Source organism: Arvicanthis niloticus, chromosome 15, assembly GCF_011762505.2.
Source record: "Arvicanthis niloticus isolate mArvNil1 chromosome 15, mArvNil1.pat.X, whole genome shotgun sequence".
NCBI lineage: Eukaryota > Metazoa > Chordata > Mammalia > Rodentia > Muridae > Arvicanthis > Arvicanthis niloticus.
In genome coordinates, this window is record NC_047672.1 from 23,943,072 (window position 1) to 23,970,569 (window position 27,498).

Below are 27,498 nucleotides of genomic sequence, written 5' to 3' on the forward strand. Positions count from 1 at the left end.
GAAAGAACTAATGGTCTTATCCTGCTTAAACTCACTTGTGCACTTGATTCTAAGCGGCTCTGCTGCCATAAGGAATAAGAGGGTAGGGACCAGAAAAGAACCACTCTGCTGGTCTTTAAATTTTTAAAGCCTCTGGATTAGTTAAGCTTGCTCGACTCACACAGATGTGAACACAGCCCCATGGAACTGTCCCCAGTGTTACAGCTAGGACTCTGGCTGCCAGTGAGAAAGGCAGCTGTTTCATTTACTTCAGCTTCTACTGCTACTGTGGCCTCTGTGGCAACTGAAGAAAAGTAAGTAGATATCTATGTTATAGGTATCATATTCCAACTTGAAGCCTGCCACAAGTTGGCTGGGGATACTTAATGACAGACCCAAGCTTACAACAATTACCACCCAGTCCCACCCTCTCCTTCCTTGTTCACAGCCACCTCAAGCTGTCTCTCACACAGAACCTCATCTTACTCAGTACAGCTAAACCATCTGTGATTTGAAAAGGTGTGACCCCCATACTCTGTGTTTGAATGCATGACCCATGGGGAGTGGCACTATTAAGAGGTGTGGTCTTGTTAGAGGAAGTGTCACTGTGAGAGTAGACTCTGAGGTCTCCAATGCTCAAGCTACACCCAGTGTGGCACACAGTCCTGCTGCCTTCAGATCAAGACATAGAACTCTTAGCTCCTTATCCGGCACCTTTTCTGCCTGGATGCTTCCCACCTTGATAATGATGGACTAAAATCTCTGAAACTGTAACTCAGCCCCCAATTAAATGTCTTCCTTTATAAGAGTTGCCTTGGTCATGGTGTCTGTTCACAGAATGGAAACCCTAAGACACTCCCTTACCACATCACCCAGTGGACTTCTTTCACAGTTCTGATTACTTACTACCTGTCATTCCTTCTTAAAGTCCTCTAAAAGCAAAATCCTTTTGTCTGGGTGATTTTGAGACAGGTCTCATTCTGTACCCTAGGCTGTCCCCAGCAATCCTCTGGCTTCACTCTCCACAAGACTAAAATTATAGTTGTGTAACTCCATCCCATCCCCCAATCCTGGCACTGCACTGCAGAGGCCAAGGCGATCAAAACCCTAAGGAGTAATTAAGAGCTCAAGCTACACTACACCTGACTTCTCTGTCTTCTTCATAACTGTTGTAGTAGCACAGAAAGTGGAAGGGTGCCCTGGAACAAAATTAAAGTAAAAATCTTAACCTTATCTCCATTCCTAAGAAACTCTAAGTCACATGTGACTTATGAGTCCTACAAGAGGCCACTTGAAAGCAATGGACTCTCCTGACCCCTAACCTCTGGGGCAATAACCTCTAGAGCAGCTATATAGACATATCACCTGTCAGCACATGAGACAGAGGCATGGTACTTAAGTTATGTATAAGCTTAACCAGTCACACGTAACCTAGCCACGCACCAGTATGTGATGCTGAGAAAAACAATCTCCTTGCTCCTCGACAGCCTCAAAGAAAACCTACCTACATCAAAAGGGACCCAAGAGGATTAGCTGAAAGGGTACAAACCACTTGGACCAGCAAGCAGTTAGAGAATAAGAAATAAAGGACAGATGTCATCAGAAACATAACTCAGTTCCTCGTTTTTGGAAAGCCACTTTAATTTACACCTTTAATGAGGTCTGTCATTTCTTGAAATGTCTCACCTTGCTCCTATAGGAAAAGAAAAGTAGTTAAGTTTTAAGAACATTACATTTACTAATCCAAATACATAATCTTGTTTATCCAATTAAGCATCTTTTTTAGCTCTGAGGAGCCTTTCAGAAGAGAGAAGCAAAATTACCTTCTCCTCCAGCCATTAGAATTAATTCTGTCTTCCATCTGAACAGTGAGAACAGGCCTGCTCTTGCAGCCACATACCAGAATCTCTAACCGGAACTCACCACTGGATTCCAGGAACCAGAAGAGAACTGTCTTGTTGTTGTTTTGTTTTTTGAGACAGGGTTACTTTGTGTAGCTGTCCTTGGAACTCACTCTGTAGACCAGGCTAGCCTGTAACTCAGAGAATCTGCCTGCCTCTACCTCCCAGTGGCTGTTCCACTACCCAGCTGTTCTTCATGGCAGGGTCTTATCTAGCTCAGGCTGGCCCAACTCTGTAGTACTGTTGTCTGGTCCTCTTGCCTCCATATCCTGAGTGCTGGTATTACAAGAAAGGACCAACAAGCAAAGCCTGGTCCTGTTTCGTTACACTATTTTGTGCTGGCAACTGAACCCAAGGACCTACCTGTGCAGAACTGACCTGTCTTTATTCAATGAGTGGATAGTATTCCAAAACTACTTTTTTTGTTTTTAATATATGATAAAAAGAAAGAATAAGGGGGCACAGGCTAGCAAATATAAAAATGGGCACACAGAATGGTGGTTGTGCTTCATGCTGTTGGGATATGCTTGTTTAAGGCCATCAAGAGTGCAAAAACAAGTCAGAATTTAAAAAAAAAAAAAAAAAAAAAAAAGACTTTAGAGGCTGGAGAAATGGCTCATCAGTTAAGAGCACTTGTTGTTCTTCCAGAGAACCTGTTTGAATTCCCAGCACCACACAGCAGCTCACAACTGTGTATACTCCAGTTCCAGAGGATCTGGTAGCCTCATACAGACAAGCATGCAGGGAAAACATCAGTGCATATAAAAATATATCTTTAAAAACAAAAACTTTAGGGCATACCTACTTGTACAGAGAAGAGTTTACACTTTCAGTCTTCATCATCAGGAGGGATCCCCAATTCTTCATCTGTCCACTGTGAAGGATCTGGATATGAAAAGTGACCCTGGTGACATCAGATCAAAAGAAAACAAGGTTAAGGGTCTGTACTCATAAATGCAGCTAATTAAGTTTCAAAATAAATCTTGAAAGAGGAAACAACAGTGCAATTACTACAGCTTACACCTGCCGTACACAGCATGAGCACTAGCCCCCTTAACCACTGGCTCAACCCACTTCAGTCAACTCATTCCTCGAGGACTTGGATTCTTTTAGAGGTGGCAGCCTGAGCCTGTGAGTATGTTTATGATGGGGTTTAAGAAGTGGAGGGCAGATTTTATATATACTCATCTCAACAATATCTCACTGTCAAGGCAAAACAGAAATGTTTATAAAACCCCTTCCCTCCTGCTGTGAGACTGGGGAGCTTCACGTGGATGCAGTCTCACCCTGACCTGGAGCCCTGTCTGCTGCAGCATCGTCTACTGCCTACAGCCCAGTACGACTGAAATGCAGATGTCTCCAACGGAAATGTGCAGCCAAAGCTCCTTCCCAAGAAGCAAGGGCACAGAGAAGTGCTCAGAGGACAGAAGCAGAGCACCCTAACAGTTCTGAGCCTATAAAAACTTGTATAGTGTCTTTGTTTACATTTTCTTATCATGCATGTGGCCTTATGCATGAACACACCTTGGACGGTCAGAAGACCATCAGCTTGTGGAAGTCTGTTGTTTTCCATTCCATGGGCTCTAAGGATGGAGCTCAGGTCGTCAAGCCCAAAGGGCCTTTGCTTGCTGAGCCGTATCACTGGCTAACGACAGTTTTGTTACTGAAGAAGCTATTTAAATCGGATTTTTTTCCACCTATCCTGAAAACAAACCTAAATTTACTAAAATTCAAAGTGTCCTAGATTCATAAATTTCAATGTCCATCTTTTTTGGCTTCTTTTAGTGCTAGAGATTGGACCCCAGGGGACTCATTCTTGTTAAACAGGTGCTCAACAACCAACCTCAAGATTTCAATGTCCTAAAGATGTAATTTCCTAGAAAACAAGAGTGTACGTAAATGTGATAAGCAATAGAATAGACTTTCTCCTTTGAGAAAGTCACCAATAACGCCCTTTCTCAAGATGAGTTATCTTCTATTGAGTACACCCAAATCTAGTTGCTCTGGGCCTCTAGACAGACTAGACGATGTTAAGCATTTAAAAGAACTTAATGCTGGCTGTGGTGGTGCCTGCCTAGTGCTTAGAAGGCAGGGATGGGGCCAGGCGGTGGTGGGGCACGCCTTTAATCCCAGCACTTGGGAGGCAGAGGCAGACGGATTTGAGTTCAAGGCCAGCCTGGTCTACCAAGTGAGTTCCTGGACAACTAGGGCTACACAGAGAGAAACCCTGTCTCAAAAAACCAAAAAAAAAAAGAAGAAGGCAGGGATGGGAGGATTGGGAGTTCAAGGCTAGTCTTATCTATATAAAAACTGAGTGCAGCCTGGGCTATATAATACCCCTCAAAAAAGTTAAGTGTAAATTTGACCCACAAATGAAGATAAGTATAACTCACCAATCCTAGAATTACTTTTAACCCTGCCCCTTCCTCACATGGCTACCTAATAGACACCATAAATCACAGAACCCCAGAATGTACATAGTCAGATAAACAGGTCCAAAAGTGACAAGTTTCACTAGGTAACTTGGCAATATGGTGGTAAAGGGATATACCTGGACAGAAAAAGTCTCCAAACACAAGCTAACTTATCTATGCATCTCCCATCTCCTGCTGACTAGAACGATTCTCCTGTACTTACCAGCACAGCATCCGAGTCATGCCAAAATCGCCAAAGAATCCAGAACCACATGAATGAGCTTAAGATCTCGCCCTGGATCACCTGGGACCGGGTAAGATGAGGAAACTCCCTGTACCGGGGTGGAGTGTGCACAGCCCTGCCAGCACTAGAAGACAAGGCAATAAGAAAAATGGCTTCTTACTCCATTTTCAGAGAAGTCATCTCAACTTTCTGTAACATCCTTAAAACTGAAGCTAGCACATCTCCTCACAAAAATACAGACTGGCAGGCACCCACCTCCTTTGTTTTTGTTTTTTCATTTTATTAATGGAGTGTAGAACAATGATACAATACTTGCCAAACATGGGTGTGGTCCCCAGTAACACAGAAAAACAAAACATAACATAACCCTTTGTTGAAATTCCAATCAGCCTAAAGCCATCTTGGTGATACATTTTGTGTAAGTATTTACCTGGCCTATATATAGTACTTTCAGTTGGAAGGCTCTGAATGAGATCTTAGTTATCAATGGTGTGAAAGGTGATTTTTAATGAGGCAACCTCACCATGTGGCCCAGGCTATCCTTGAATTCACTACTCAGCCCAAGTTGGCCAGGAACTCATCATCCTTCTGCCTTCACCTCTTGAATGCTGAGATTAAGAAAGTATCACCATGCTCTATTCTTTTATAAACAGTATTTCCTTGTGTAGCCTAGGCTGTTCTCAAACTCCTGATCCTCTGGCAAGGCCTCCCCACAGCATGCCCACCTATTACTTTTAGCCATTCTGTCAGGTGTCATTGCTTCACAACTTAAAGATCAAAGCAGAGTTGCTTCTGTAATTCCCTGTGTGCCAACTGTATTTAACAGTTATTACTCAAGATCTATCTGTGCAGCCAGGCTATAGTGGTGTTTGCCTTTAATCCCAGCACTCTGGAAGCAGAGGCAGGCAGATCTCTGTGAGTCTGAAGACAGCCTGGTCTAAAAAGTGAGCTACAGGACAGCCAGGGCTGCACAGAGAAACACTGTCTCCAAAAAATAAAAAATAAAAAAATAAAATAAAATAAAATAAAGAAAGAAAAGAAAAGAAAGAAAGAAAGAAAAACAGAAAAAGAGGAGGAAGAGAAGACAAAACTTCAACAAATACGTGTTTGTCAAGCTACAAATCAGAATAAAAGCCCTGTGGCAATCTAGATACCCTGGGGAAACTTCCAATTAAAATAAATATGATGCTAAATGAAATAACTAAAAGACCCCCTTTCAAGAACCAATAACCAAGCACAGATGCCTGGGAAGCAACTACTGAAGCTGGTATTCCTAGGGATTCCTCTCAGACAACTAGGAGACACAAGACAAGTGCTCTAATCCTTAGACTTCTGAATCAAGCTGTAGCCCCATAATGAAAGGGAGAAGGAGTAATGATAAATCAACAGGAAGGAAGCAGGAACTTGTTACCAGAGGCCAAACTTTAGGCAGGTTTGCACCCAAACTATACCTGGGTTGGACCTTTTGTGGCCCAAAAAACCCAAACCAAGGGCTAGAGGCTTAGCCGAGCCGAATAGTGGATCCCTTCCCCAGTTGGAGGTAAGGGAAATCCAAGCGAAGGATTTAGAGTGAGACTGGACTGGAGGCATCCTCAAGAAGGTAAGAGTAGCCGGGCGGTGGTAGTGCAAGCTTTTAATCCTAGCACTTGGGAGGCAGAGGCAGGTGAATTTCTGAGTTTAAGGCCAGCCTGGTCTACAGAGTGAGTTCCAGGATAGCCAGGACTACACAGAGAAACCCCGTCTCGAAAAAAAACAAACAAACAAAAAAAAGAAGGTAAGAGTATGGAGATATTAAAAGAATTCTCGATGGACAAAACCGGCCGGGTTATATAGGCTCAGTCAAAAGAGAGAGAGAGATTGGGGGGTGGGGGGTGAGGAGAAGGGAGGGGGAGGGAAAGACAGAGATATCAATACAACAAAATAAAGCTATGAGTCTTACAAATCTCCGGTGGAGAGAAGGCAAAGTGAGTAAGACACAGCATCCAATCTAGGATTTAAAGTGGCAAATTTAAGCACCGACTTGGGGGCACTCGCCTTTACTCCCAGCACTCCGAAGGCAGAGTCAGGAGGATCGCTAACGAGTCCAGGACAGTCGAGGCTACATAGTGAAGCGCAAAAAGTGCCAAATTTTAATGTTAAAAATGTACCCAACGGTGAAAATAACAGACTTACTACCTTACTACCTTAAGGTCTCCTCTGGCTGCCCAGGACTGTTGGAAAACTCCTCAGTCCTCCAAGGCACTCGGCCTGGGCCCCTCTTGTCTCAGAGCCCATCTCCACCCGTCTCTATGGGCTCCGGGACATCCACTCCACTAGTCAGCTGCTTGGAAAGACTCAGGCCCGGAGACTGTGCGGGGCTGGATTCTAATCACTCAGGTCTTAGTTAACGCCTCTCTCCCGCAACCCTACGCCATCCCATCCCCTCTACCCCACCAATCCAACTAAAAGGCCACAGTCTCGGTCCAGAAAGACTACAAGACCCAGCATGCCTCGGGCGGCAGCGAAGTGTCATGCACCCGCCCGGGCGACTGCTTCAAGGTGACGGCGCCCAGATGACAGTGCTGCCTGTTCAAGCCGGCCGAGCCCTCACCCCCACCCGACACTCACTGACGGACTCCACCGTCTCCAGCCGCCCGCGCGCGGCAGCCCCGGAGCAGACGGCCTCCGACGCGACCGAAAGGCGCCAGGCGGGTCAGCGCAGACATACTAGCAAGACAGGAGTTCCCACCCCTGATGCGTCACTTCCCCGAGTCCCGGCCTGTGACGTCACTGCGTCGCGCGTCTCTACGCTAAAGGTAGGCCACAGGGGACAAACGCGAGCCATTTGGCGGAACTTAGAGGCTCTGGGTTAACGAGCAGATAGGTCGTCCTTCCGGGGAGGAGCTCTGGCTGTCTCGTGACACAGCCCGGCAAGGTGTCCTTGCCTGACCTTACTGCTGCTCCCTGCTTTGGTTCATATAGACGGTGCTTTCATGCATGTTCTTGCCATTGCGGGCCCTTGTTAAAGGCCTAAGTCCTTTCTGAACCATGCCGTGTTTATTTTATAACTTCGTTGTTTCAGCATTGTTCTGAAACCTGATGACTAACCGGTGCATCAGAATCACCTGAGGAACCCAACCCTGCATACTTGAATACAACGGCCAGGAATACGGGTGAAGGTTCCTAACGCCTTAATCCTTAGCCAATTCGGGGTTCTTGGCTTTTTCTCGTTATTATTGTAATAAGCAAGCAGAAAAACAAGGACATGAGGGCAGTCCGGTTAAGACTAACAACCACCAAGATGGCAACAAATCTGAGACCTGACCTCAGCCGTAGAAATGTACTCGCATTTCTGTAGCACAAATAGATGCACGTAGATGCACACATACGCTGTCTCAAGCTCAACCCCATAAAGTAAGACATACATTTCTGTTCTGAGTTACTAAGTCTAAAGGACAGCCTACTGCCATCTCTCTGAATAACTTTAATTTTTTCTTTCACTTCAGATTTCCTTAAACAAAGGCACCACAGGCTATTAACAAAATAATCCTCCTTCCTGGGCCTGCTTTTCTCTCTCAATATTGCCTCTGTCAAAATCTAGATTGACTCCAAACCTAAGACTACTACTAACAACCCCAAGAGGTTGTGAGAAAAGGGTTTTTTTTTTTTTTTTTTTTTTTTTTTTTTTTTTCCTATAAAAGGTGGCTAGCACACCAAGGGCCAATACTCTAAAAACCTCCACCTTGTAAAATTTTTATTCTATTTTAGTCATCTGGAAAACCTATTTATACAAAGGCCATTCATTCTGACGACAAGAGCTACAGACCCCTTCCTTCCCTCCTTCCTTTGCATCTATTAGGAACTATCCAACCATGGCAGATTCTGAGGTCCAGCTCTCACCATTAGGATGAGACACAGTCATCACCTGTGTTACGATAACAACTGAACTTCCTGCCCTAGTGTGTTTGCAAGGCCTGTATGGGTTATGGCACACACTTTTTACAAAAAAAAAAAAAAGACATTGCTTTGCAGGAGTACTTTTGCTATGTTCTACTGGGGGATTTTTTTGATTTATTTGTATGATGCCAACAATACTGATTTCAGCAAGGTCTTCCCTGGTATGTTATGGTTGGGGTTTGTTTGTTTACAGAACATGCAGTGTTAGGTTACAACATTAGCCTACCAACATCACACACTGGAAAATCGCTATGACGTTTGATATTCAAGAGTCAAGTACTCATCAAGGCCAGACTTGAATTTAGTGACTTGGAAGCATCAAATATGACTAATAACTTGCCTTCTGTGCCAATATACGGGCCTCTTTGACCTTGTATGTAACAGGAAACCTGTCCTAGGAGTTAAACCCAAACAACACTCAGGATTTTGAGTGCTGTTATATGTGGGCTCACATGTACATGGGCATGCATGTGGAGGTCAGAGGACAATTAATCAGGAGTTTATTCTCTTCTTCTGCCCTCTGGGATCCCGGCTTACATTAAGTTATGTCTGTGGATCCTCCAGTGCCACTGCATACAGGTGGTCAGAGCAGTCTGCAGAAGTGGATTCTCCTTTGTTATGGAGGTCCAGGACTGAGCTCAGGTCAGCAGCTGAGGCAGCTTTACCTCCTTTACTCACTCAACTGCTCAACTGCTTCACTGGCTTTACTAAATAGGAATAGCTTTTCTTTAGCCTTTAGCTCCCCAAAGCTGCAGCTTTGAAGACAATAGCCCCTCCATTTTCTAAACCTGACTTCATCCCACCAACTTTTGACTCCCAAATTCTGACTTTTGACTGGCAAACTGTGTCGCTAAATACAAGCCTTGGGTTGAACCCTGAATCTGTAGAATTCTATGGATGGAAGTCGGCTTTCCAGTTTATATTCAATGGCATGGTTTTCTCTGGGCTACTGTCCACCACCCCTTTTAACATCTTGTACAAACCACTAAGAGATGACAGTTCATGAATGGAAAGGGTTTAGTTCTTTCTGGAAAGCTCACTTCTCAAACTATGTAACTATCTAGCTCTAGGCAAGACCACAGAACAAACACAGTTTACATTTCTAAGAGGTCACAGAGGGCCCTGAGATGCTCAGTGTGTAAACAGGTTAGCCATGCACACCTGATAACCTGGGTTGTTACAGATAATTGAACCTATTTCTAGTTGTGGTGTGAATCCACCCTTAGGACACACATTAATCCTTCTGGCTGGAATACAGAACACACCCTTAGTACTCACCTTTAATCCCAAACGTGAAGTTAGCTTGTAGAAGGAAGCGCCCATGTTTGAAAGTGATGTCTAATTGAGTGGCACACAAAGTGATGAATCACAGAAAGATTTGACAGACTAGAATATGCCCAACTCTCACGAGAAGAGAGAGGAAAGGGAAGCTACTTAAAGGGGAGACAACACAGGACAGAGAAGGTATAGTACAGGAATACAGCAGAGTCCATGGGGAGCAGTACAGTGGAGGAGAGAGACAGACAAAGACAGACAGAGGGAGAGAGACAGAGAGGCGGGGGGGGGGGGGGGGGGGGGCATAGAGAAGGAAGAGGCAATGTTACCAGAGAGTTTTACAGAGACAGATTGAAAAGAGAACAAGCTAGACACAGGTAAAGACAGAACAAGCAAGAAAATGAGGAGGAGGCAGAAGATTAGAAACAATTGCTAGAGTTAGTTTGAGGTCAAGCAGAGCAATTCAGAGGCTGAGAGAATAACCTGGTTGAATAAGTCAGCTGGGAGAGAAGTTTGAGGCAAAACAGCTGAGTTGAATCAGCCAGCCAGAGTTTAGAAAATGGTAGAAAGGGTGAGCTTATTCAGCAGCAGGTCTCAGAGGCAGAAACCATTCTAGACCCAGATTATACAGAGGCTAGAAGCTTCCAGGACTAGGTTTAGGTTAGCAGACAGACCGTAAGCTTCCCAGACAACAATTACAACAAAATAATAAAAGTTATTTTTACAGGGCTGGGTTCTCCTCGGAATCCATGGTGGAAGGAGAAAACCAACACCTGACATTGTCCTCTGACCTCAACACCTACATGTACACATCACTCACACACACACACACACACACACACACACACACACACAAAACGTACACAGTGAAAAGAGCTTAGAAATTGGGAGGCATCTAGTCCAAAGCTCAGCTGTGGCAATTAACCTTGTAAATTAAGACAACTAATCTCTGAACACCAAAGCCCTTCATCTGCACAAGTCAAAGAGATTATCTGGCTCAGAGCTTGTTCTCAGGAAGATTCCTATTTTTTTTGTTACTCTTTCCTTTCCTGTTACTAAAGTATTACAGGTAGGCTGAAGTTCATTCGCTTTTGAATGTGAATGCTGTCTGCACATATTCCTACATAACAGAAGAGGGCGTCCAATCCCACTATAGATGGTTCTGAGCCACCATGTGGGTGCTGGGAATTGAATGCAGGACTGCATTCAGCCACTGGACTGTCTTCCCAGCCCTCACTCATCTTTCTTAGTAAGTCACAGAAAGGGGATGTATGAGAAAAGAGAAATGATGCTTACTTTATTTCCTAAAAGCTTGCTACATCCCCTCCCCACCAACAAAGAGAGGAAGCTGTTGGCTCCACAGCAGTCACTGATGGGGTAGGTGGGGCTGGCTGAACTGCAAACCTGGTAAATTGAGCCTCCGCTATGAACCTATACCAGCAGCCTTAGTTTATTTTAACATTGAAAAATACATTCAGGAAGAAGTTACCAAATGTTAAAAATTGTCAAGAAGATAATTTGAACTCCATTAAAATTTGCCCAAGTTGCCGATTATTGTGCCTTCAAAATTTTCCTAGTATTGACAGTGCCCATATAAAACTTAAAATGATTTTCAACTTTTTGTCAAATCTAGACCTTCCCCTCACCCCTAGTATTTCAAGACAGGGTTTCTCTGTGTGGTCCAGGCAGTCCTGGAACTCACTCTGTAGACCAGGCTGGCCTCAAACCTAGAGATCTGCCTGCCTTTGTCTCTGGAGCACTGGGATTAAAGGTGTGTGAAACCACTGCCCAACTGCATACATAATTTTCAAAAACATTTTTGGAAATTGTGATCTCCAGGATTTTACGGCATTTTCTAACCTAAGTATAAAGGTACGAACCACCAGCAAAAAGGACCTGACCAAAGAGAGTGTAGAGAGTTAAGAAAAAAGAAAAACAGGCAACAAGATGGCTAAACCAATGGCGTTCGATGCTGGGCTTGAAGCCCTGAGTCCAATTCCTAGAAATCCCTATGGTTCTGATCACCACAGCCACTCCTCCTACATAAGTACATGTAATTTAAGAAAGGGAGGGAGGGACAAGGAAGGGCTGGAGAGATATCTCAGTGGTTAGTAGAACTTTGCTGTTCTTCAGAGGACCTAAGTTCAGTTGCCAGCACTCACAAATGCCTATAACTCCAAAGGACTCAGTGCTCTCGCCTGGCCTTCAGTAGGCATCTGCATACACATAGATACAGACAGACAGACAAGACACACATACTTTTTTTTAAGGAGCAGAAAACAGAAAAACAAAATAAGTAAATGTATTTTGTCTTCTTCTACAGACTATTTTTCCTGAAATAGTGTCCCTGGCACCAGTTTCAGCTTCCCTCCCATATACCCTAAAATAACCCAAAGTTTTTAAACAGACCCTAAAGCTAGGTCACTGGGAAAGTGGTGGTGATTCTGCCACACATCCCAATTTTATGTGTCTCAGCTGCCAAAGGACAGACCCTTGGGATCTGCCCTTACTGTGTGTGCACTGCCACAGTCACAGGAAGGATGCCGGCCCTTTGAGGAGGAAGGGCTTTGCTGCCTCTAGGATGTCCAGCTTGGGGTCCAGTGAGCGGCCGAGCCCCTCCAGCACCATGATGGCAACCACAATGGAGGCGAAGTTGCTCTCCAGCTTTACCTGGAACAGAAAAGCAGCAGTTCTTCTCCGACCTCAGGATGCAGCTGAATGCCCTGGACAACCACATCTCTGAGGCTTGCTTGTGCTGTCCATGAGATTCTCCCATCTCCCCACCTCCCTCCCAGAAGTCAGGAGGGTATACTAGGGCTACTAGTGACACCCAGGACAAGGGTACCTTACCTATGCACCATTAACAAAAGCCAAGGAGGGAAAGAATAGAAATATCTGGCTGGACACTTTCTATGTCTTTAAATACATTTTCTACATCTAAAGATACTTTGACTACATAGATTGAGATATCCATTCTTTGTCTGAAGGGACCACAAGCCCACTGGGCCTGCACCAGAAGATAAAAAAAATACATTCACTATGCAAAAAAAGCTGAGGAACAGAGGGTTTACTGCCTGTGCCCTACTCCACCATTTTCCCCAGACTTCTCTCTAACCTAACCGCACCTCACCTTATGGGTCATCAGTAGCTTAAAGACACTGGCCAGGAGGCTGGAAACATGAAGCTGCAAAACAAAAGGTCCCAGTCAAGTCCGAGAAGCATCTCTTCCCCTTCCAGGGTCCTGTCCTTTGACACTCTCCACTCACAAGTGTGCACAAATACTACCCAACAAATATCAAAAAGGAATTTCCCAGTAGAGGCCCCACTCCCACCTCAAGTTTCAAGTCAGAAATGCCTGCAAAGGAAACCTCAAAGTCATGCCCACCCCATGCTTCTCCCCAGCCCTTGCCATAATCAGACTTCCAGGAGGAAACACACTAGGGTGTATCGAGGCAGCAGAGACAGAGGCTTGCCTGGTGTATGCCATGCATGCATGCGTATGTGATTTGTAACCATCCGAATAAGCCAGATGAGCTGCAGCAGTGTCCACTCTGTGCGTAGCCAGTCCTGCTAATATAGGTCATCAACTCGACAAAGACAGGCGAGGTAACTGAAGGTGAGCACACCACGAACTGTGGGGAGACCAACTGAGGGACACAGGCTTACAGCACATCTCTGGAATGCCGCTTCCCTGTATGGTCAGGGATCTCCACAACAGCTATTCTCTAAGTAAAGCTGGTTCTACCAGCAAGAGGCCTGTGACTTCAGTTGGCCCCTTGAGCTTCTTGGAAGACATGGGAACAAGAAAAGTTTGGGGTTCTGTTTACTGGCTGGTTGGTTTTTACCTACACTAAAAACTCTACCTCCTTGAGCTGGAGAGATGGCTCAGTGGTTAAGAGCACCATCTGCTCTTCCAGAGGTCCTGAGTTCAATTCCCAGCAACCACATGGTGGCTCACAACTATGTGTAATAGGATCCAGTGCCCTACTCTGGAGTGTCCGAGGAAAACCACAGTGTACTCACATACATAAAATAAATAAATCTTTAAAAAAAAAAAAAAAAAAAAAAAAAAAACACTCCGGCTGGGCAATGGTGGTGAAAGCCTTTAATCCTCTTGGGAGGCAGAGGCAGGTGGAACTCTTGAGTTCAAAGCCAGCCTGTCCAACAGATCGAGTTTGAGTTCCAGGACAACCAGGACTACTCAGAGAAATGCTACCTCAGGGAAAATCAAAACAAACACACAAACGAAAACATACTTCCTTGTAAACGCCCCACAAAGGCCATCCCCCATCGCCACTCATTCCTGCTTAAGAGCGGCTCTGACCAATCACACGGCCTCTCTACCTTTTCCAGTGTGACGATGTTCTTCCTGGCCTGGGTCACCAGTGTAGCCATCTCAGCCTTGAACCTTTCCACATCTTTGCACTCATTGGCCTGAGCATGATGCAGCATGAGCTCAGCCACTCTGTGGCCCTGGAGGGTGCAAAGAAAGTGGCTTTGTAGATCAGAGCAAGCATACTGCATGCTCTTACCTCTCAGCTGCTTCCACCTGGTTTTTCTACAGCCCAGTTCTCATGCCCCAGTCCCTTTCAGCTGCTACTATCCACTAGGCCCTTTTAAGATTTTAAGGACTCTGCTAAAACAATGATGCAGATTTCTCCCTCTCACATGGGGTACTTCCATGACCATGATGACCACTGACCCAGTTGGAGCCATCAGGCCTTACAAGCTAGGCTGGAGGGTTGAGCTTTCCTGGTCCCTATGATGCAGACTTTTCCCCAGATCCCTGATTCCCTCCAACCAAAGCACCCACAGTCTCCCGGGACACAGACTCCACAGTGCTTTCCTGGTGATCCCCTCACATACTGTACCCCATTGTTTAAGGAAGATGGTCCCACACATACTACACCCCATTGTTTAAGCAGGAGGCACATTCAAACTGGCTTCATGCTACAGCTTTAGTTTGCTTCTTCAAAAAGCCAATCAGGGATGTCCCTGAATCCTGCTTCTTTTTAAAACAGCTCTCTAGCTGCAAGTACTGGAGCACATCTTAATTCCAGTGCTCTAAGGCAGAGGCAGGAGGATCCCTGTGAGTTAAAAGTCAGGTCCTGTTTCAAAAGGAAAAAAAAAAAAAAAAAAAAAAAAAAAGAAGGAAAGAAAAAGGCCCTCTTTTTTTTTTTTTTCCAGAGTTTTGTCATAGGAAGCTTCTATACTGTGCAGTCAGAAGTGTCTTCCCACCCTACAACACATCATCTGAGCTCCACAGACGCTCTGTCAAACTCTGTGTTCTCTAATGACTTCCAACCTCCAAAATCCCTCAGAGTGTTTGGGGAAAGCTACTTATACCCCACACCACAATAACCAATCCTCTTGCCCCACATGGAGGACATGTTCTCTACGATGTGGATCCTTCCCACCCTTTACTTTGCAGCAAAGATCACAGGTGAAAGACAGCCATTGTTTGATCAAAAAGCTCAAGCGGCCAGTGAGATGGCTCAGTGGATGGAGGTGCTTGCCACCTAAGCCTGATGACCTGAGTTCTGTCTGTGAAGTGTAGGGTTACAGGACAGAACTGACTCCCAAAAGCTTTCCTCTGCCCATCACATGCTCTCATGTCTCATGTGCACCTGTACTCACACCTCACATATAAAATAATAAATAATCTTCTTTAAAAATAATCCTCCGGGCTGGAGAGATGGCTCAGCAGTTAAGAGCACTGGCTGCTCTTCCAGAGGTCATGAGTTCAATTTCCAGCAACCACATGGTGGCTCACAACCATCTGTAATGGGGTCTGATGCCATCTTCTGGTGTGTCAGCGACGGTGTGCTCATATACATAAATAATAATCTTAAAAATAATAATAATAATCTTCCTGTCACTGCCATGCCAACAAATTTGCTGACAGAATGAGAGAAGTTACAGTTGCAAACTACATGAGAGAATGCCTCTCTAACTATGGGTTCCAACCTCAGGCTGCCAAGCCAGACGACCAGCACATTGGCCACGCCCACACCTGTTCCACTCAAATCTAACCACAGCATTCTGGCAACCATGAGATTTCACCAGTGACACAGGATGAGGAGCATACATTCAGTTCCCAAGAGCCTAAAAGCTCAACCCCAGTGGGTCTTACCTGCCCCATCACTACAGCCTTGAAAACTGCCCGGAAATTCCTCAGGTCAGAAGCCTGCAATTTTGCCACAATGCCAGCATCCAACAACACCAGGCGCAATGGGCACAGGGCAGGTGCTATGGTAGCCACCAGTGTGTCACAGACATTCACCTGCTGCTGTTGCATCTCCAGGCTTGGGGACACTCCATCAGCACCCTGGACCAGGATGTTTCCAGGGTGTAGGTCTCCATGCACAAAGTTATCCACAAATATCTGGAAGAGACTGTACCATTCAGGTCTGTGTCAATCCTCCCACCCTAGCATCACTGGGATACCTGCAGAAAAAGTTTTAGGGGACAGTGGGCTGCCTGTGTCAAGGCAAAGAGGTGGGCATTTCACAAAGCCCTTACTTCTGGATGCTGTCAAACAAGAATTTGGGCAGGAAATTTTGATTCCAATTGGTTTGGGTTTTAATTTTATGAGACAGGTCTCGTGTCACCCAGCCTGGCCCTCACCTTCTGATAGATCTTCCTGTCTCTACCTCTCAAGTACTAGAATTATAAGGACAGAGATTCAGAGTCTGCCCCAGATGTCCCGCCCTGTCCCCAGGCAGTAGGTAACAGAACTAACATCTGGATTCAGATAATACCAGATCTATAGGTAGATCACCTGGGTAGACCAGAGAGCTCAAATGTGCCTCCAATGCTTGAAGTGACAGTGTGACTCAGACAACACCAGGAAGCTCTCCCGACCCCCCTGACTTCCTTCTCAGAACTGAAGCAACAATTTCAAACCTCCCTGTCTCCTCTGCATCCCATCCCATTGGTAGACAACCTCAACTCTTGACTCACCAGTCAAGAAGCCTCTGAATGCCTCTCCAATCAATTTCCCTGCCCTTATCAGCAGGCTTCTCAGTTTATCACTGGGTGCCAAGTGCTAGCCTATGTGTCCTGAGTATCTGGGAGCATCCATAGCCTTCTTTCACACACCTGGTTCAAGACACGTCCCAGACCCAGCTCTGACTACTAATTATGTCACCAAATATAGCAGTTATTTCCTGCTGCTTCAAGGTGCACTGAGATACCCTGCTGCAGCCTTAGGGAAGACAGAAATCCTTGTGATGAGGCCAGGTGCCTGCTACTTATCCCCCTCGTCCTGATGTACAGGAATGAGAAAAGCTCACTGAGGGCTTCTAAGATGAGGAGGTCCAAATATATTGCAGTCAACATCAGCCCAGTGTGCCTGCGCTCAGGCCATAATCCTATAATCCCAGCATGCCAGTGCACTCAGACCATAGCCCTGTAATCCTAGCATTGGAGAGGTAGAGAAACTAGAATTAGGAGTTCCAAAGTCACTGCTACAGAGCAAGTTCAAGCCCAGGCTTGGCTACATGAGACCCTGTCTCAAAAAAGAAAAAAAAAGAGTCACCATTTGCCTCTGGACTCCCCCACAACCCACCTTCTGCCTCATGTCACTCTTCCAACCCAACTCCACCCTGAGGTCACCATTGTCATGTCTAATGTACCTGCCTCATACTCCTCCACCATCTGATCTGGATTAAAGAATGATATTTTAAAATTCATTAAGGGGCCAGGAAGCTAGCTTGGTAAGTAAAGGTACTGGCCACCAGGCCTGATCACCTAAGTTTGTCCATGGGATCCACATGATGGACAGAGAGGACTGGCTCCTACAAGTAGTCCTTTGGCTCCCATATGCATACCACGTGATATGTGCAGGCTCACAAATATGCAAACACACTAAAGTAACTTTGTTTTTTTAAATAAAACTTTGGAGCTGGAAAGATGGCTTGGTGGTTAAGAGCACTAGCTACTCTTCCAGAAGACATGCCGGGCAGTGGTGGTGCACGCCTTTAATCCCAGCACTTGGGAGGCAGAGGCAGGCGGATTTCTGAGTTTGAGGCCAGCCTGGTCTACAGAGTGAGTTCCAGGACAGCCAGGGCTACACAGAGAAACCCTGTCTCGAAAAACCAAAAAAAAAAAAAAAAAACAGAAGACATGAGTTAGACCCCATCACTGGCACAGGAGCTCACAACCATCTGTAACTCCAGTTCCAGGTTACCTAATAACCCTTTTCTGGATGCCAGACAAACTTTTAAAAATTAAAACATTTTAATAAATTGAAAATCATGCAGATTTAAAACTTCACTTAATGTCTCGAAAAAACCTAAATAAATAAATAAATCTTCACTTAAGATGGTGTACTTGCCTTGGCATAGGCTGTTATCTCTGGACAAGTCCACCATTTGTCTTACCATGGCTGACACAGCCTCCCCACCCCCACTCTCTTGCTGACATGGAGTTACTTCCTGAATGAAACCATGGGTCCAAACAAGGTCCCTTCATGCAAATCTTTGGGCACTGACCCATGATGCCATGTGCTTCTTCACCACTAGTTTACCCAGTGAACAATGGGGTCGGGTCTGTGTAACACTTAATTCAGTACTTAGCATTCAGTAGGTACTCCATAAGTACTGGGAGAATGAATAAAACAGTACCTAACATGCAGCACCATGGTCTAAACTATTGCTTACCACTCTCTCCACAGCACACAGAATGCACATCACAGAGCAAGGACTCAGCACAAGCTGTGGGTCACAGAAGCAGCTGGGGAGGGGCCCCACTTAGCTGATGTTCTTGACCTGCAGCTCTCTACTTGGCTGGCCCTTGCAGCTCGTGCCCAGCAGAGTCCCTTAGACACACTGCCTGTGTACTGAGCCTCAGCACCCAGGAAGCACCCCCTGCTCACCATCTTCAAAAGCATGTTGATCCCCAGCTGTGCAATCTTCCTCTTCAAGTCGGCTGGAATTCCTGCCTGCTGGTAGCTGGACACTGGAACACTCTCCTTAAAGACAGCAAGGAGAGATCTTTATCCAGATGGCTGCGCCACCTCCTCCCCTGGCCAGGTCATACATCTGTGCTGTCTTCCTGTTTGTTACTCACACATTGGTTTTAATCTATTTATATTCCCCTCATATACTTCTCAAAAGAAATGTCCAAGGGTTGGCAGCCATCAACTCTGCTACTAAGAGGAAAGAGATGCTTGAGGCCCTGGGGAAAGACAGGAGCAGGTGCTGACAGGCAGCCAGGAGCTGGGCCTGGTGGTGCAAGCCTATAACCCCAGCCCCTGGGAGGCGGAGGCAGAGGCAGGAAGAACAGGAGTTTAAGGTCATTGTTGGCTACATAGAAAATTTGAGGCCAACCTGGGATGTGTGAGACTGTCTCAAAGCCAAATAAAACAAGGAAATAATAATCCAACAGAGACATGAGCTAGGGCTCAAGCAGGGAAAGGGAAAGGGCGGTGAGAAGAATGAGCCACTAGCAAATCAACAGTTGGCTCAGTTGTCAAGGCAACCCACTGTGATGGAGCATAACAGAGCAGCCCAGAAAGTCTAAGGACAGGCTCAGAGTTACACAGCTAGGAAACACGTCCCTGGACATCACATTACCATTTGTTAATAAGACAGTCTAGATGACAGCTAAGGTAAATGCACTCTCTCTGGGTCAAATGTTTTTCAATGTGTCACTTACTCCCGGGACAGCACTAATGAGGTCACCAGCTAATAAGACAGCAGAGTAGATTTTCAATCTGAGGCTTCAGTCTGAGGCTACCTGCAGCTCTCAGGACCAGCTCACTCCACTTCTGCACCCGCTCCTCCAAGGCTTTGGGTGTACAGTAGATTGGGTTTTTGCAGTGTTGATAATAGACCCAGGGCCTTGCATGTGTGGACCAAACCCTCTACCACTCCCAACCTCCTCCCAGTTTTACCAAGAACCACATCTTCTCTCCAGCCTGAAGCCTCTGTGGGAACAGCCAGTTATGGGTAACAAGCAGAAGCAAGTTCTTACTTCATACGTTTCCACCAGTATATCCCTAGTGATGAGGGGGTGCAGCGGGGTGGGGAATTTCACAGATGTCATGTCCTGGAAGTTGTGCTGAAAGTGTTCTAGATTCTGAGCTTCATAGCGCAGGTCTATCTGCAGGGATGGCGGGGAAAGATGAAAGTTAGTATGGACGAAAGCAGGACTTCAAGACGCCAGGAGGACCAGGTCAGCTTCCTTCTGCACCAGCTTCCCTGGCCCCTACAGATTACCAGGAACCTCAGAGACGACACACCAACCAGCTCAAAGCTACCACAGAAAGCACTAATATCCACTGTGCATATGAACTCCTCTAAGCCAGACATCAGATACTTTGATAACATTTGGGTCCCCTTCACACCAACCAAAGGATGTCCTGCTCCATCTCCCAAGATCTGACCTCATTGCCCTCTTTAGTGGCCCAGTGCCCAGCTAGTCTATCCCTGTTCCCCTCTCCTTCCATTATGATCAATGTGCTAGAGTCACTTCCACATGGGGATGCCCTTGCCCTCCACCCACTGGAGCAACTGCTCCGGCTGAATGCCCAACCCCATTTTTATCTTACTAAACTTCCCAACTTATGTCCTAATCTATTTGACTATATCCGTGCCATGTGAATGGTGACATCCACATTCTCTAAATATATATATTTTGTGTGCATATATGTATGGGTACCACATGTACACATGTATGCCTGTTGCCATGGAAGTCAAAAGAGGCCTTGGAACTGGAGTTACAGAAGGTTGTAAGCCACTGTATGCTTTTGGGTAGTTGTCTGCAAGAGCAGCAAGTGCTCTTAACCACTGAGCCATCTCTTCAGCCCTGAAATCGATGTTCTTTACAATGACATTTAGGTGGGAGAAGCTTTGGCTCCTGCTCCTCTCTAGATCCTCCTCTTTTGGTGACCCCCACCTTGTTCTACCATCTCAAATCCAGCCTCACTCAAGTCTTACAGAGTGCTGGACACTCAAACAGGCTGACCTGATACTCCTCGATCCTGAGAGTCTGTAATAACTACGACATGACCATACAAATGACCAGAGACTGAACGCAGACACACATACCCAGCCTGCCATGTACTGGGGCTGTTGAGGGTCAGAGCTAGCAGGAAAGGCTGGCTTAAGACAAATGGGTAAAATATAGAGATGAGAGTTTCAGCAATGAGACCCTGATGTCTTTCAGACTTCTAATGGGAGCTGAAGTTCAGATGGGAGGTGAAGCCAAGAGTCAAAATAAAAGAGACAGTGGCTAGACTAGAAGCTACTTTCTCTGTAATCTCTTTTATCAAACTTGTTCTACTCCAGAACAGACACCAAGCTCTTTCTCCTGGTCTGAATGCCATACCACCCCTTCACACATATACCTCCCAATCCCCACAAATCACTACATTCAAATGCTAGCTTCCAAGGATATAGTATAACCAATTAGGACTTTGCACAAAGTGATTAGGTCTTGAGTAGAGCTCTGTAGTGTCCTTATATAAGAGGCCTGAGATGCTAACCCCTTCTACCATGTGAAGACATCCATGATCCAGAATCTCTCTTGGCCCTGGGCCTAGTCTCCAGAACTATAGGCAAAAAATTCCCTGTTGTGCTACTTATTCCAACAGCCCAAATATTTTCTTTATTGTATTGTCCAGATATTTTACTGTCCGTTTCTGTTTTTTCAAACAGAACCTGCTGCCTGTAACTCATTTGTATCGGGCTGGACTTGAATTCACAGACATCTGCCTCCTGAATGCTGGAATTACAGGTCTGAACTACACCAGGTACCCAAATACTTTCTAAACATTAAAATAAGTGCCTAGAAGCTGAAAAGGATTGAAGCTAAAATGAAGTTAGAGCCTTCAGAGGCTACAAATGAAGTCTTGGTACATAGCTTCTGAAACTCTACCTCTACCTAAGCCACCCAACAGGGAGCCAGATGCTCATTTGAAGGACTTAGTTTACTAAGTCTGGCTACTTATGCAAATGCCCCCAAAGGTCTCCAACAGGGAGAAGATCCTTGACTACTCAATTATCTCTGAAAACAAAAGTGAGTGTTCTTGTCTTGGAGGTCATCCACTGAAGGGAGCAGAGTTAAAATGACCCATTTAGTTTTACTTTGCCTGCAGACACAAAGGGAGACTGTGTTTCCCAAGGGCTCTGGGAGATGTGATTGATAAACTGGAAGGAAGAGATGTTTCTCACTTCCTGACCTACCCATAAAATCTCTTACATCTTCCATGTCATTGCCATTCCAAACTGACTATGGTGGAGATAGTAAGAGATGGATTAGATGTATCAGACCTGTATTCTATATTGCAAAAAGGAATCTATATGTCCCTGTTATTAATAGCTTCACAGGTACACAATGTTAAGAGATGCTGTGCTCTCTCTACCTTCATTCAGATGCTATGGAGTACAAGGTTGATAACTGGACACTAGATAGACTTAGTGTTTCTAGAACTACCCAAGCCCAGATAGCCAGAGAATGAGGGAAGAGCACAAGGACCGTGAGGCACAAGCCTCAAAACTACAACTAACGGGCTGACCCTCAGAGGGGCAAGACTAAGCTCCAGATACATGACTGTTTCTCACTCCCAACCCTCCCCACAGAGCCTGCTAACTGGAGAAAATATGTAAGGCAGGTCTTTTTTTTTTTTTTAAAGGATATTAAATCTATTATCTTTTCAAATCACAGACTCTCTACATAAAGCACAAGTTAAAGATTCAACTCTAGGCCAGTAAAATGGCTCACTGGGTAAAAAACACTTGGTGCCATAGGCGCCTCAGCCTCAAGGACCCACACTGTGGAAGGGGAGGACTGACTCCTCAAAGGTGTCCTTTGACTTATATATACATGCCATGGCATGACCATGGCTACCCATCACCACATACCCACACAAAAATAAAAATGTACAAGAGAAAATGCTACGGTTGGTTCAACTTTTGTCTCTACTCGTTGGCCTTTGTGGTGACAGGCAGCACAGGCTCTGTTTTCCCAAGTGTCATGGCAGTGCCAATCTTGCAAAGAAAATGGGTCCTAATACTGCTTCAAAGCTGAACTCCTCTCTTCCCTCAGGTTACCTGAATATAAGCAAGAGGTAGCCTAGCTGCATGACGTTGGCGGACTGGACTATTTCTTGTTTCAACCGATAGCACTGCCCACCTTGACTAACAGATCGTGTTCTGCACAACATACTGGGAAATTACCTACTCACTCATCATTTACCTGGTTCATAAGCAACTGCTAATAGCAAGAGCTATGTTAGGTGCTATTTACAGCTGAGAAGGATTCACCTGTTGGACCATTAGCTTCTCAAATTCCTCGACGATCTCAGGCAAGCTAAGCCATTTGACTCCTGGTAAAAGCCCCAGGGCTTTGCTGCCGATCTTCATCAGCAGTAAATCCATGTGTACCTGAGAGAGCAAGCCTGGGTGTAACACCTGCCAGAAAGAACCATGAGACAAGACAGGGGATCAGGAGGAAACATCTTACCTAGCCAGCATAGCCGCCCCTGCCCCCCCACCCCCCACCTTCAAAACAGCCAGAGTGCTTCTCTACAAAACAAAGCGAAGTAACCCAATACCCCTGATGCTACTGGGTGGTGGTGGTCCCTCCTCCCCAGAAGTAGCAAAACCCAAGTCTTTTTTTCCTCCTTCAGACTATTCGCACCACTGCTCCCTGAAGTCAAGAAATGCAATCAGGGCCTATTGTGGAGGAATACATCTTGAATCCCGGCACTCAGGAAGCAGAGGCAGGCAGATCTCTGTGGGTTTGAGGCCAGCCTGGTCTACATAGTAAGCTCCAGGACAGCCAAGGGGCTACATAGTAAAAATCTACCTCAAAAGAGAGAGAGAGAAAGAAATAAAAGAAAAAAAAAAAGAGAAGAAAAGAAAAAAGAAAGAACAAACTTGAGCCGGAAGGCCTAGTGGTTCCTGCAATCCCTGCTACTTGGGAGAGCAATTAACATAGCAAGGCCTTGTATACAAATAAAGGCAGAATGAGGCCTCACAATAAACCTCCGTGGTTGAGAGCCTGCCTGCCTAACATGTATGAACTAAGTTTGACTGCCCCTTAGGTTCAATCCTCGCTATGAGGGAAAAAAAGAAAGAAAAGAAAAGAAATACCTTGAATTTAACAGGGATTGGCTGAACTAACAAGAATAAAGGTGGAGCAGATCTAATCCAAATTCAAAATGCTTCAAAAATCTGACCCGGTTAAGGACTGACATGACCTCTGGTGATGTAAGGTCATTACAGAAGTGCACTGAAAATATTGCATGAAATGATTTGTGTTCTACACGAAGTTGTGGAGTGTGTGTGTAACCTAAATGAATTCCATATTTCATGTCTAGACTTGGGTCCTATCCCAGGCTATCTCATCGAAGATATACAAATACTCTACAAACCAGAAACATATAAAATCCAAACATTTGCATCCCCAAGCATTTTTGGAGAAGGAAAACTCAGTCTTCAAACAGAAAGCAATGTGACTCTCATTGGGGTCTGTTTCTGATCTGGGACAGACAGCTCAGAGGGTACTTGATTAAAGAAGCGCTAGGCCCGAGTTGTGAAAGCACTTACTTTCACTGCCACTGGGATGAGGTGATCTGACTTAGGTGGATGACCAGGAGGCTGAGATACACCCGCTTCTGAGCTACCAAGGTCAGCTTTAGGGAGAAGCAGCTTTTCTATAAATGCTTCGTCAGCAAGGTTTTCTGAAGGCTTCCAGTCTTGCATAAAGGGCTCTCTCTGCATCCCAACTGCTCTGGTTCCTGGGACAGAAAGCTCCCCCAGTCTCCAGATTCTGTCCTTCTCCAGGAAGGAAACACTAGCGAACGCTTTGTACACTTGAGCCACACAACCTGAACCCACAGGTTCCCGGGTCTCGAAAAGGAGGAGGCTGCCCCAATCCTCCCCAAATGCCTGCTGAAGTAAGTATTCCGTCCTTGCCCAAGGGTGGGGGGTCACCTGGACATGCAGCTTGGAGAATTGGGCACAGAAAGCCTCTGAAAAGAGATCGCGCCGGGTGCTGGCCCATTGCCCCAATTTGATATATGTTGGGCCTGAGGTCTCTGTAGCTTTGAAAAGCAGATGGAGCCAGAGGGTGGAGAGGCCAGGGGCCAGGTAGGTGAGAGGGTACAAGAAGAGGAGGGGGAAGAATTTCACCAAGAGCACACCAGCGCGGAGCCCTAGGCGGAGACACAGTAAGACACGGGTCAGAGGCCCTTCTTGGGCCATCTTCTCCACTAATCCATTTTCAGCTAGGTCACTCCAGTGAGTCTTTCTCTGACACAAGGGGCCAGGCGCCCCCTCTCCAGCACTGCCATGGGCTGAGATGAATTTGGGCAAAGTACCTAGCAGAAACCAACATAGTCTGGCATTGCGAGAGCATCCCAGGGGTCTGGAAAACCCAAGTTCCTTTCTGAACTCAAAGTATCTTAAGTGTGACAAGCAGACCCTGACAGACAAACGCCATGGGGTCACCATCCTTTCCAGACCCCCGGGCCTAGGCTTGCTTGCCCTCGACCTAAAGGGAAGCCATTGTGGAGACGCTCCGGGGCGAAGCGGGGATGAGTCGGACCGCGCCCCCCAGCGCAGCTCAGGAGGAGAGGGGGAAACGGGGACCTGAGCCTGGGACCATGGATGACAAGCTGTCCAGCGCCAGAGCTTAGAGTGCCGGAGTCACCGAGCGCCAGGGATGAAGATGCGGACCCACGGCCTAGAGCGGGCGGCGAGGCCTTCGAGGGCCGCGGGAAGACCGGAGAAGAGCGCTCCGGCGGGCGCACGGTCCAGGCTCCCGGGGGGCGGCGGAGAAGCCAACCCGACCGCTCCGGGCCAGCACAGAGCCGGGAGGCAGAGCCAGGCAGAGAACTCAGCGTCCAGAGCAGCGCTGCCCCCGGCTTCCGGTACCTGGGTCCGCCCTCTCTGCCCACGACACGTTCCTTAAAGGGGCCGCGGCGCAAACCAGAGCAAAAGCGCCTGCGCACACCGAGTCCCTGTCGGAATTTAGAGCAAAACATAGAAGCGAGCTCTGTAGCCCTCTTTTCCTCGTCTGCCTCTCCTCTTCACAGCCTCGTAACTTAAATCCTAAAATAAAACTTTAAATCCTAAAATCCTAAAAGTTAATTTAAAATCCTTAAAGTTTAAATATTAAACTACTCGGTATATTGCAGGTGGGTCCAAGAGAGAGACTTTCAGCTGCTAGGTGCAGGTCCAGGGTTCTTGAGTCTCACACTTAGCGATAGTGTTTAGATCATAGGGAATGACTTATACAGTTAAATTATACTTACTGAGCCAAATCAGACTTTCTTGAATTTAGACTAATATTTGTTGAATCAAAATAAAATGTACTAAACTAGATAGGTAACCATACTTTCTGTCATGCCAGACGAAATAAATGAGTTCGATCCCTGGACTCTACATGAAAGAAAGAGATCACCAATTCTTTTAAGTCGTGTCCCCCACATACAAAATAAATCTGATAAAAATTAAAATGTAGCAAGGGCCACGGAAGCAGTGAGGAGCAGGTAGTACCATAAGGCGGGGCTACTTTGGAGAAGAAAGTTGTTGGGAGAGAGGCCAAATGAAAACTCCAAGGTGGGAAAGACTTGATGTTCTGAGATGTGTGCATGTGTGCCTGTGTTGGACAGCCCTGTTCTTGTGGGGTTGTGGGGGACTTGGAGTTGGTAGGCGGTGATAGAGCATAGGAACTAAGCCTACACAGCCAGGGAAGGGCTTGCAATTTCGTCTCAGCTCTCTAGGATTTATAAGGCCGCCTGCTCTGAAGCACCACAGTCCCTATACCTGTCAACAGCTTTTGTCCCTGTGTGGAAAGAAATTTGCACAAAAGTCTGGCCAAGGGTAATTTAAAGGCATCACAGGTGAAAAGGATTATGGGGAAAAGAGAAACAAGGACAAGGCCCAGGGTTCCTATCACTGGACATTTTACTCAACCTTAAGACACACCCCCGGGCCATCCAGAAGTCTCAGAAGATAAAGTAATTTCCCCAAATGTAGGATCAGGGCCACTAATACACAGGAATGGCAGAGTGGCCAATGGTTCTTCCTGTAGGGTCAATAACAACCTAGTACCTAACTCTAAAATATGGGGTATACTGTAGGAATTCAGTTAAACTTAAAAATTAACTGCCCCAGGACACATCCTGGGAGGAGCACATTCCTTAGCCTGAAGACACTTGCCAGATTAACATTCAGAGGAGGAAGGGAGAATCAGATTAACATTCCACAGACCACAGGGGAGGGAACCCAACTGCAGGCAAGAAAGGCCCAGAGCACCAGGACAGACCAATCCTTGCCACTTACAATGGAGGTCCTTGCCACCCCACTCCCCAAAGACCAATCAGTTTAAAAGTCAATCATATTGTGCCTAGTCACTGTTTCCCTAGTTCACCCCTTAAACTGTATAAAAACTACCCTTAACCTCAACTCAGGGTTCTTCTTGCCTGCATTCGAGAGGACCCCCGTGCACTGGATTATTATTATTCTCATTAAACCTCATATTATTGCAGTGAATCACATACGTGTGAGTTTCTGGGGGAGTGTGTCCCCTGGTTTTGGATTTTAGAGTCCAACATTTTGGAGGTCCCACCGAGATACACTCTTTCAGAACCCCACGACTTCAGGGATTGGAAGTCCACACTCGTTCGTGGAGGTCTGTGTGCTCTCTGTTCTTTGTTTTTGTGTCTGTGAAGTCTCTGTGCCCATGGCAGGGGCGCCAGTGGCAGGGGCGACCGTCTGTGTAGCCTGGCTTC

General features: G+C 46.1%; 2 protein-coding genes and 1 long non-coding RNA gene across 5 annotated transcripts in view; 1 reads left to right on the forward strand and 2 right to left on the reverse strand.

Annotated features, from left to right (window-relative positions):
- Positions 1-1,599: 1,599 nt before the first annotated feature.
- Ndufb2 (NADH:ubiquinone oxidoreductase subunit B2) lies at positions 1,600-7,311 on the reverse strand. 2 transcript variants are annotated; one of them, XM_034519750.2, is made up of 4 exons: positions 7,146-7,311; positions 4,518-4,662; positions 2,686-2,784; positions 1,600-1,672 (listed from the first exon to the last, which is right to left on the reverse strand). In XM_034519750.2, exons 1-3 carry the CDS (start codon positions 7,241-7,243, stop codon positions 2,710-2,712), a joined length of 318 nt encoding a protein of 105 aa, XP_034375641.1. In that variant the 5' UTR covers positions 7,244-7,311; the 3' UTR covers positions 1,600-1,672; positions 2,686-2,709. The 2 variants fall into 2 exon arrangements, with proteins under 2 accessions (XP_034375641.1, XP_034375642.1); XM_034519751.2 differs by having other exon boundaries at positions 2,682-2,784.
- The window catches only part of LOC143434527 (uncharacterized), a 28,484-nt gene continuing 8,180 nt past the window's right edge, over positions 7,195-27,498 (forward strand). Inside the window, exons 1-3 of the long non-coding RNA XR_013104058.1 lie at positions 7,195-7,333; positions 18,427-18,784; positions 21,413-21,507. This is a non-coding gene — a long non-coding RNA (uncharacterized LOC143434527). The remainder of the gene's footprint in view (positions 7,334-18,426; positions 18,785-21,412; positions 21,508-27,498) is intronic.
- Positions 12,036-25,657, reverse strand: Adck2 (aarF domain containing kinase 2). 2 transcript variants are annotated; one of them, XM_034519533.2, is made up of 8 exons: positions 24,308-25,657; positions 23,021-23,167; positions 19,728-19,856; positions 18,628-18,723; positions 15,883-16,134; positions 14,094-14,222; positions 12,880-12,933; positions 12,036-12,419 (listed from the first exon to the last, which is right to left on the reverse strand). In XM_034519533.2, exons 1-8 carry the CDS (start codon positions 25,211-25,213, stop codon positions 12,279-12,281), a joined length of 1,854 nt encoding a protein of 617 aa, XP_034375424.1. In that variant the 5' UTR covers positions 25,214-25,657; the 3' UTR covers positions 12,036-12,278. The 2 variants fall into 2 exon arrangements, with proteins under 2 accessions (XP_034375424.1, XP_034375425.1); XM_034519534.2 differs by having other exon boundaries at positions 16,033-16,134; positions 24,308-25,635.

Excerpts from the sequence above, each read along its gene's own strand:
- Ndufb2 (XM_034519750.2), bottom strand. The coding sequence starts at position 7,243 with ATGTCTGCGCTGACCCGCCTGGCGCCTTTCGGTCGCGTCGGAGGCCGT. Across the intron at positions 4,663-7,145 it reads GGAGACGGTGGAGTCCGTCA|TGCTGGCAGGGCTGTGCACA; the intron begins GTGAGTGTCGGG and ends CTTGTCTTCTAG. Across the intron at positions 2,785-4,517 it reads ATGACTCGGATGCTGTGCTG|GGTCACTTTTCATATCCAGA; the intron begins GTAAGTACAGGA and ends TGATGTCACCAG.
- Adck2 (XM_034519533.2), bottom strand. The coding sequence starts at position 25,213 with ATGGTGACCCCATGGCGTTTGTCTGTCAGGGTCTGCTTGTCACACTTA. Across the intron at positions 23,168-24,307 it reads TCATCCCAGTGGCAGTGAAA|GTGTTACACCCAGGCTTGCT; the intron begins GTAAGTGCTTTC and ends TCTTTCTGGCAG. Across the intron at positions 12,420-12,879 it reads AGCTACTGATGACCCATAAG|GTAAAGCTGGAGAGCAACTT; the intron begins GTGAGGTGCGGT and ends TTTCTGTTCCAG.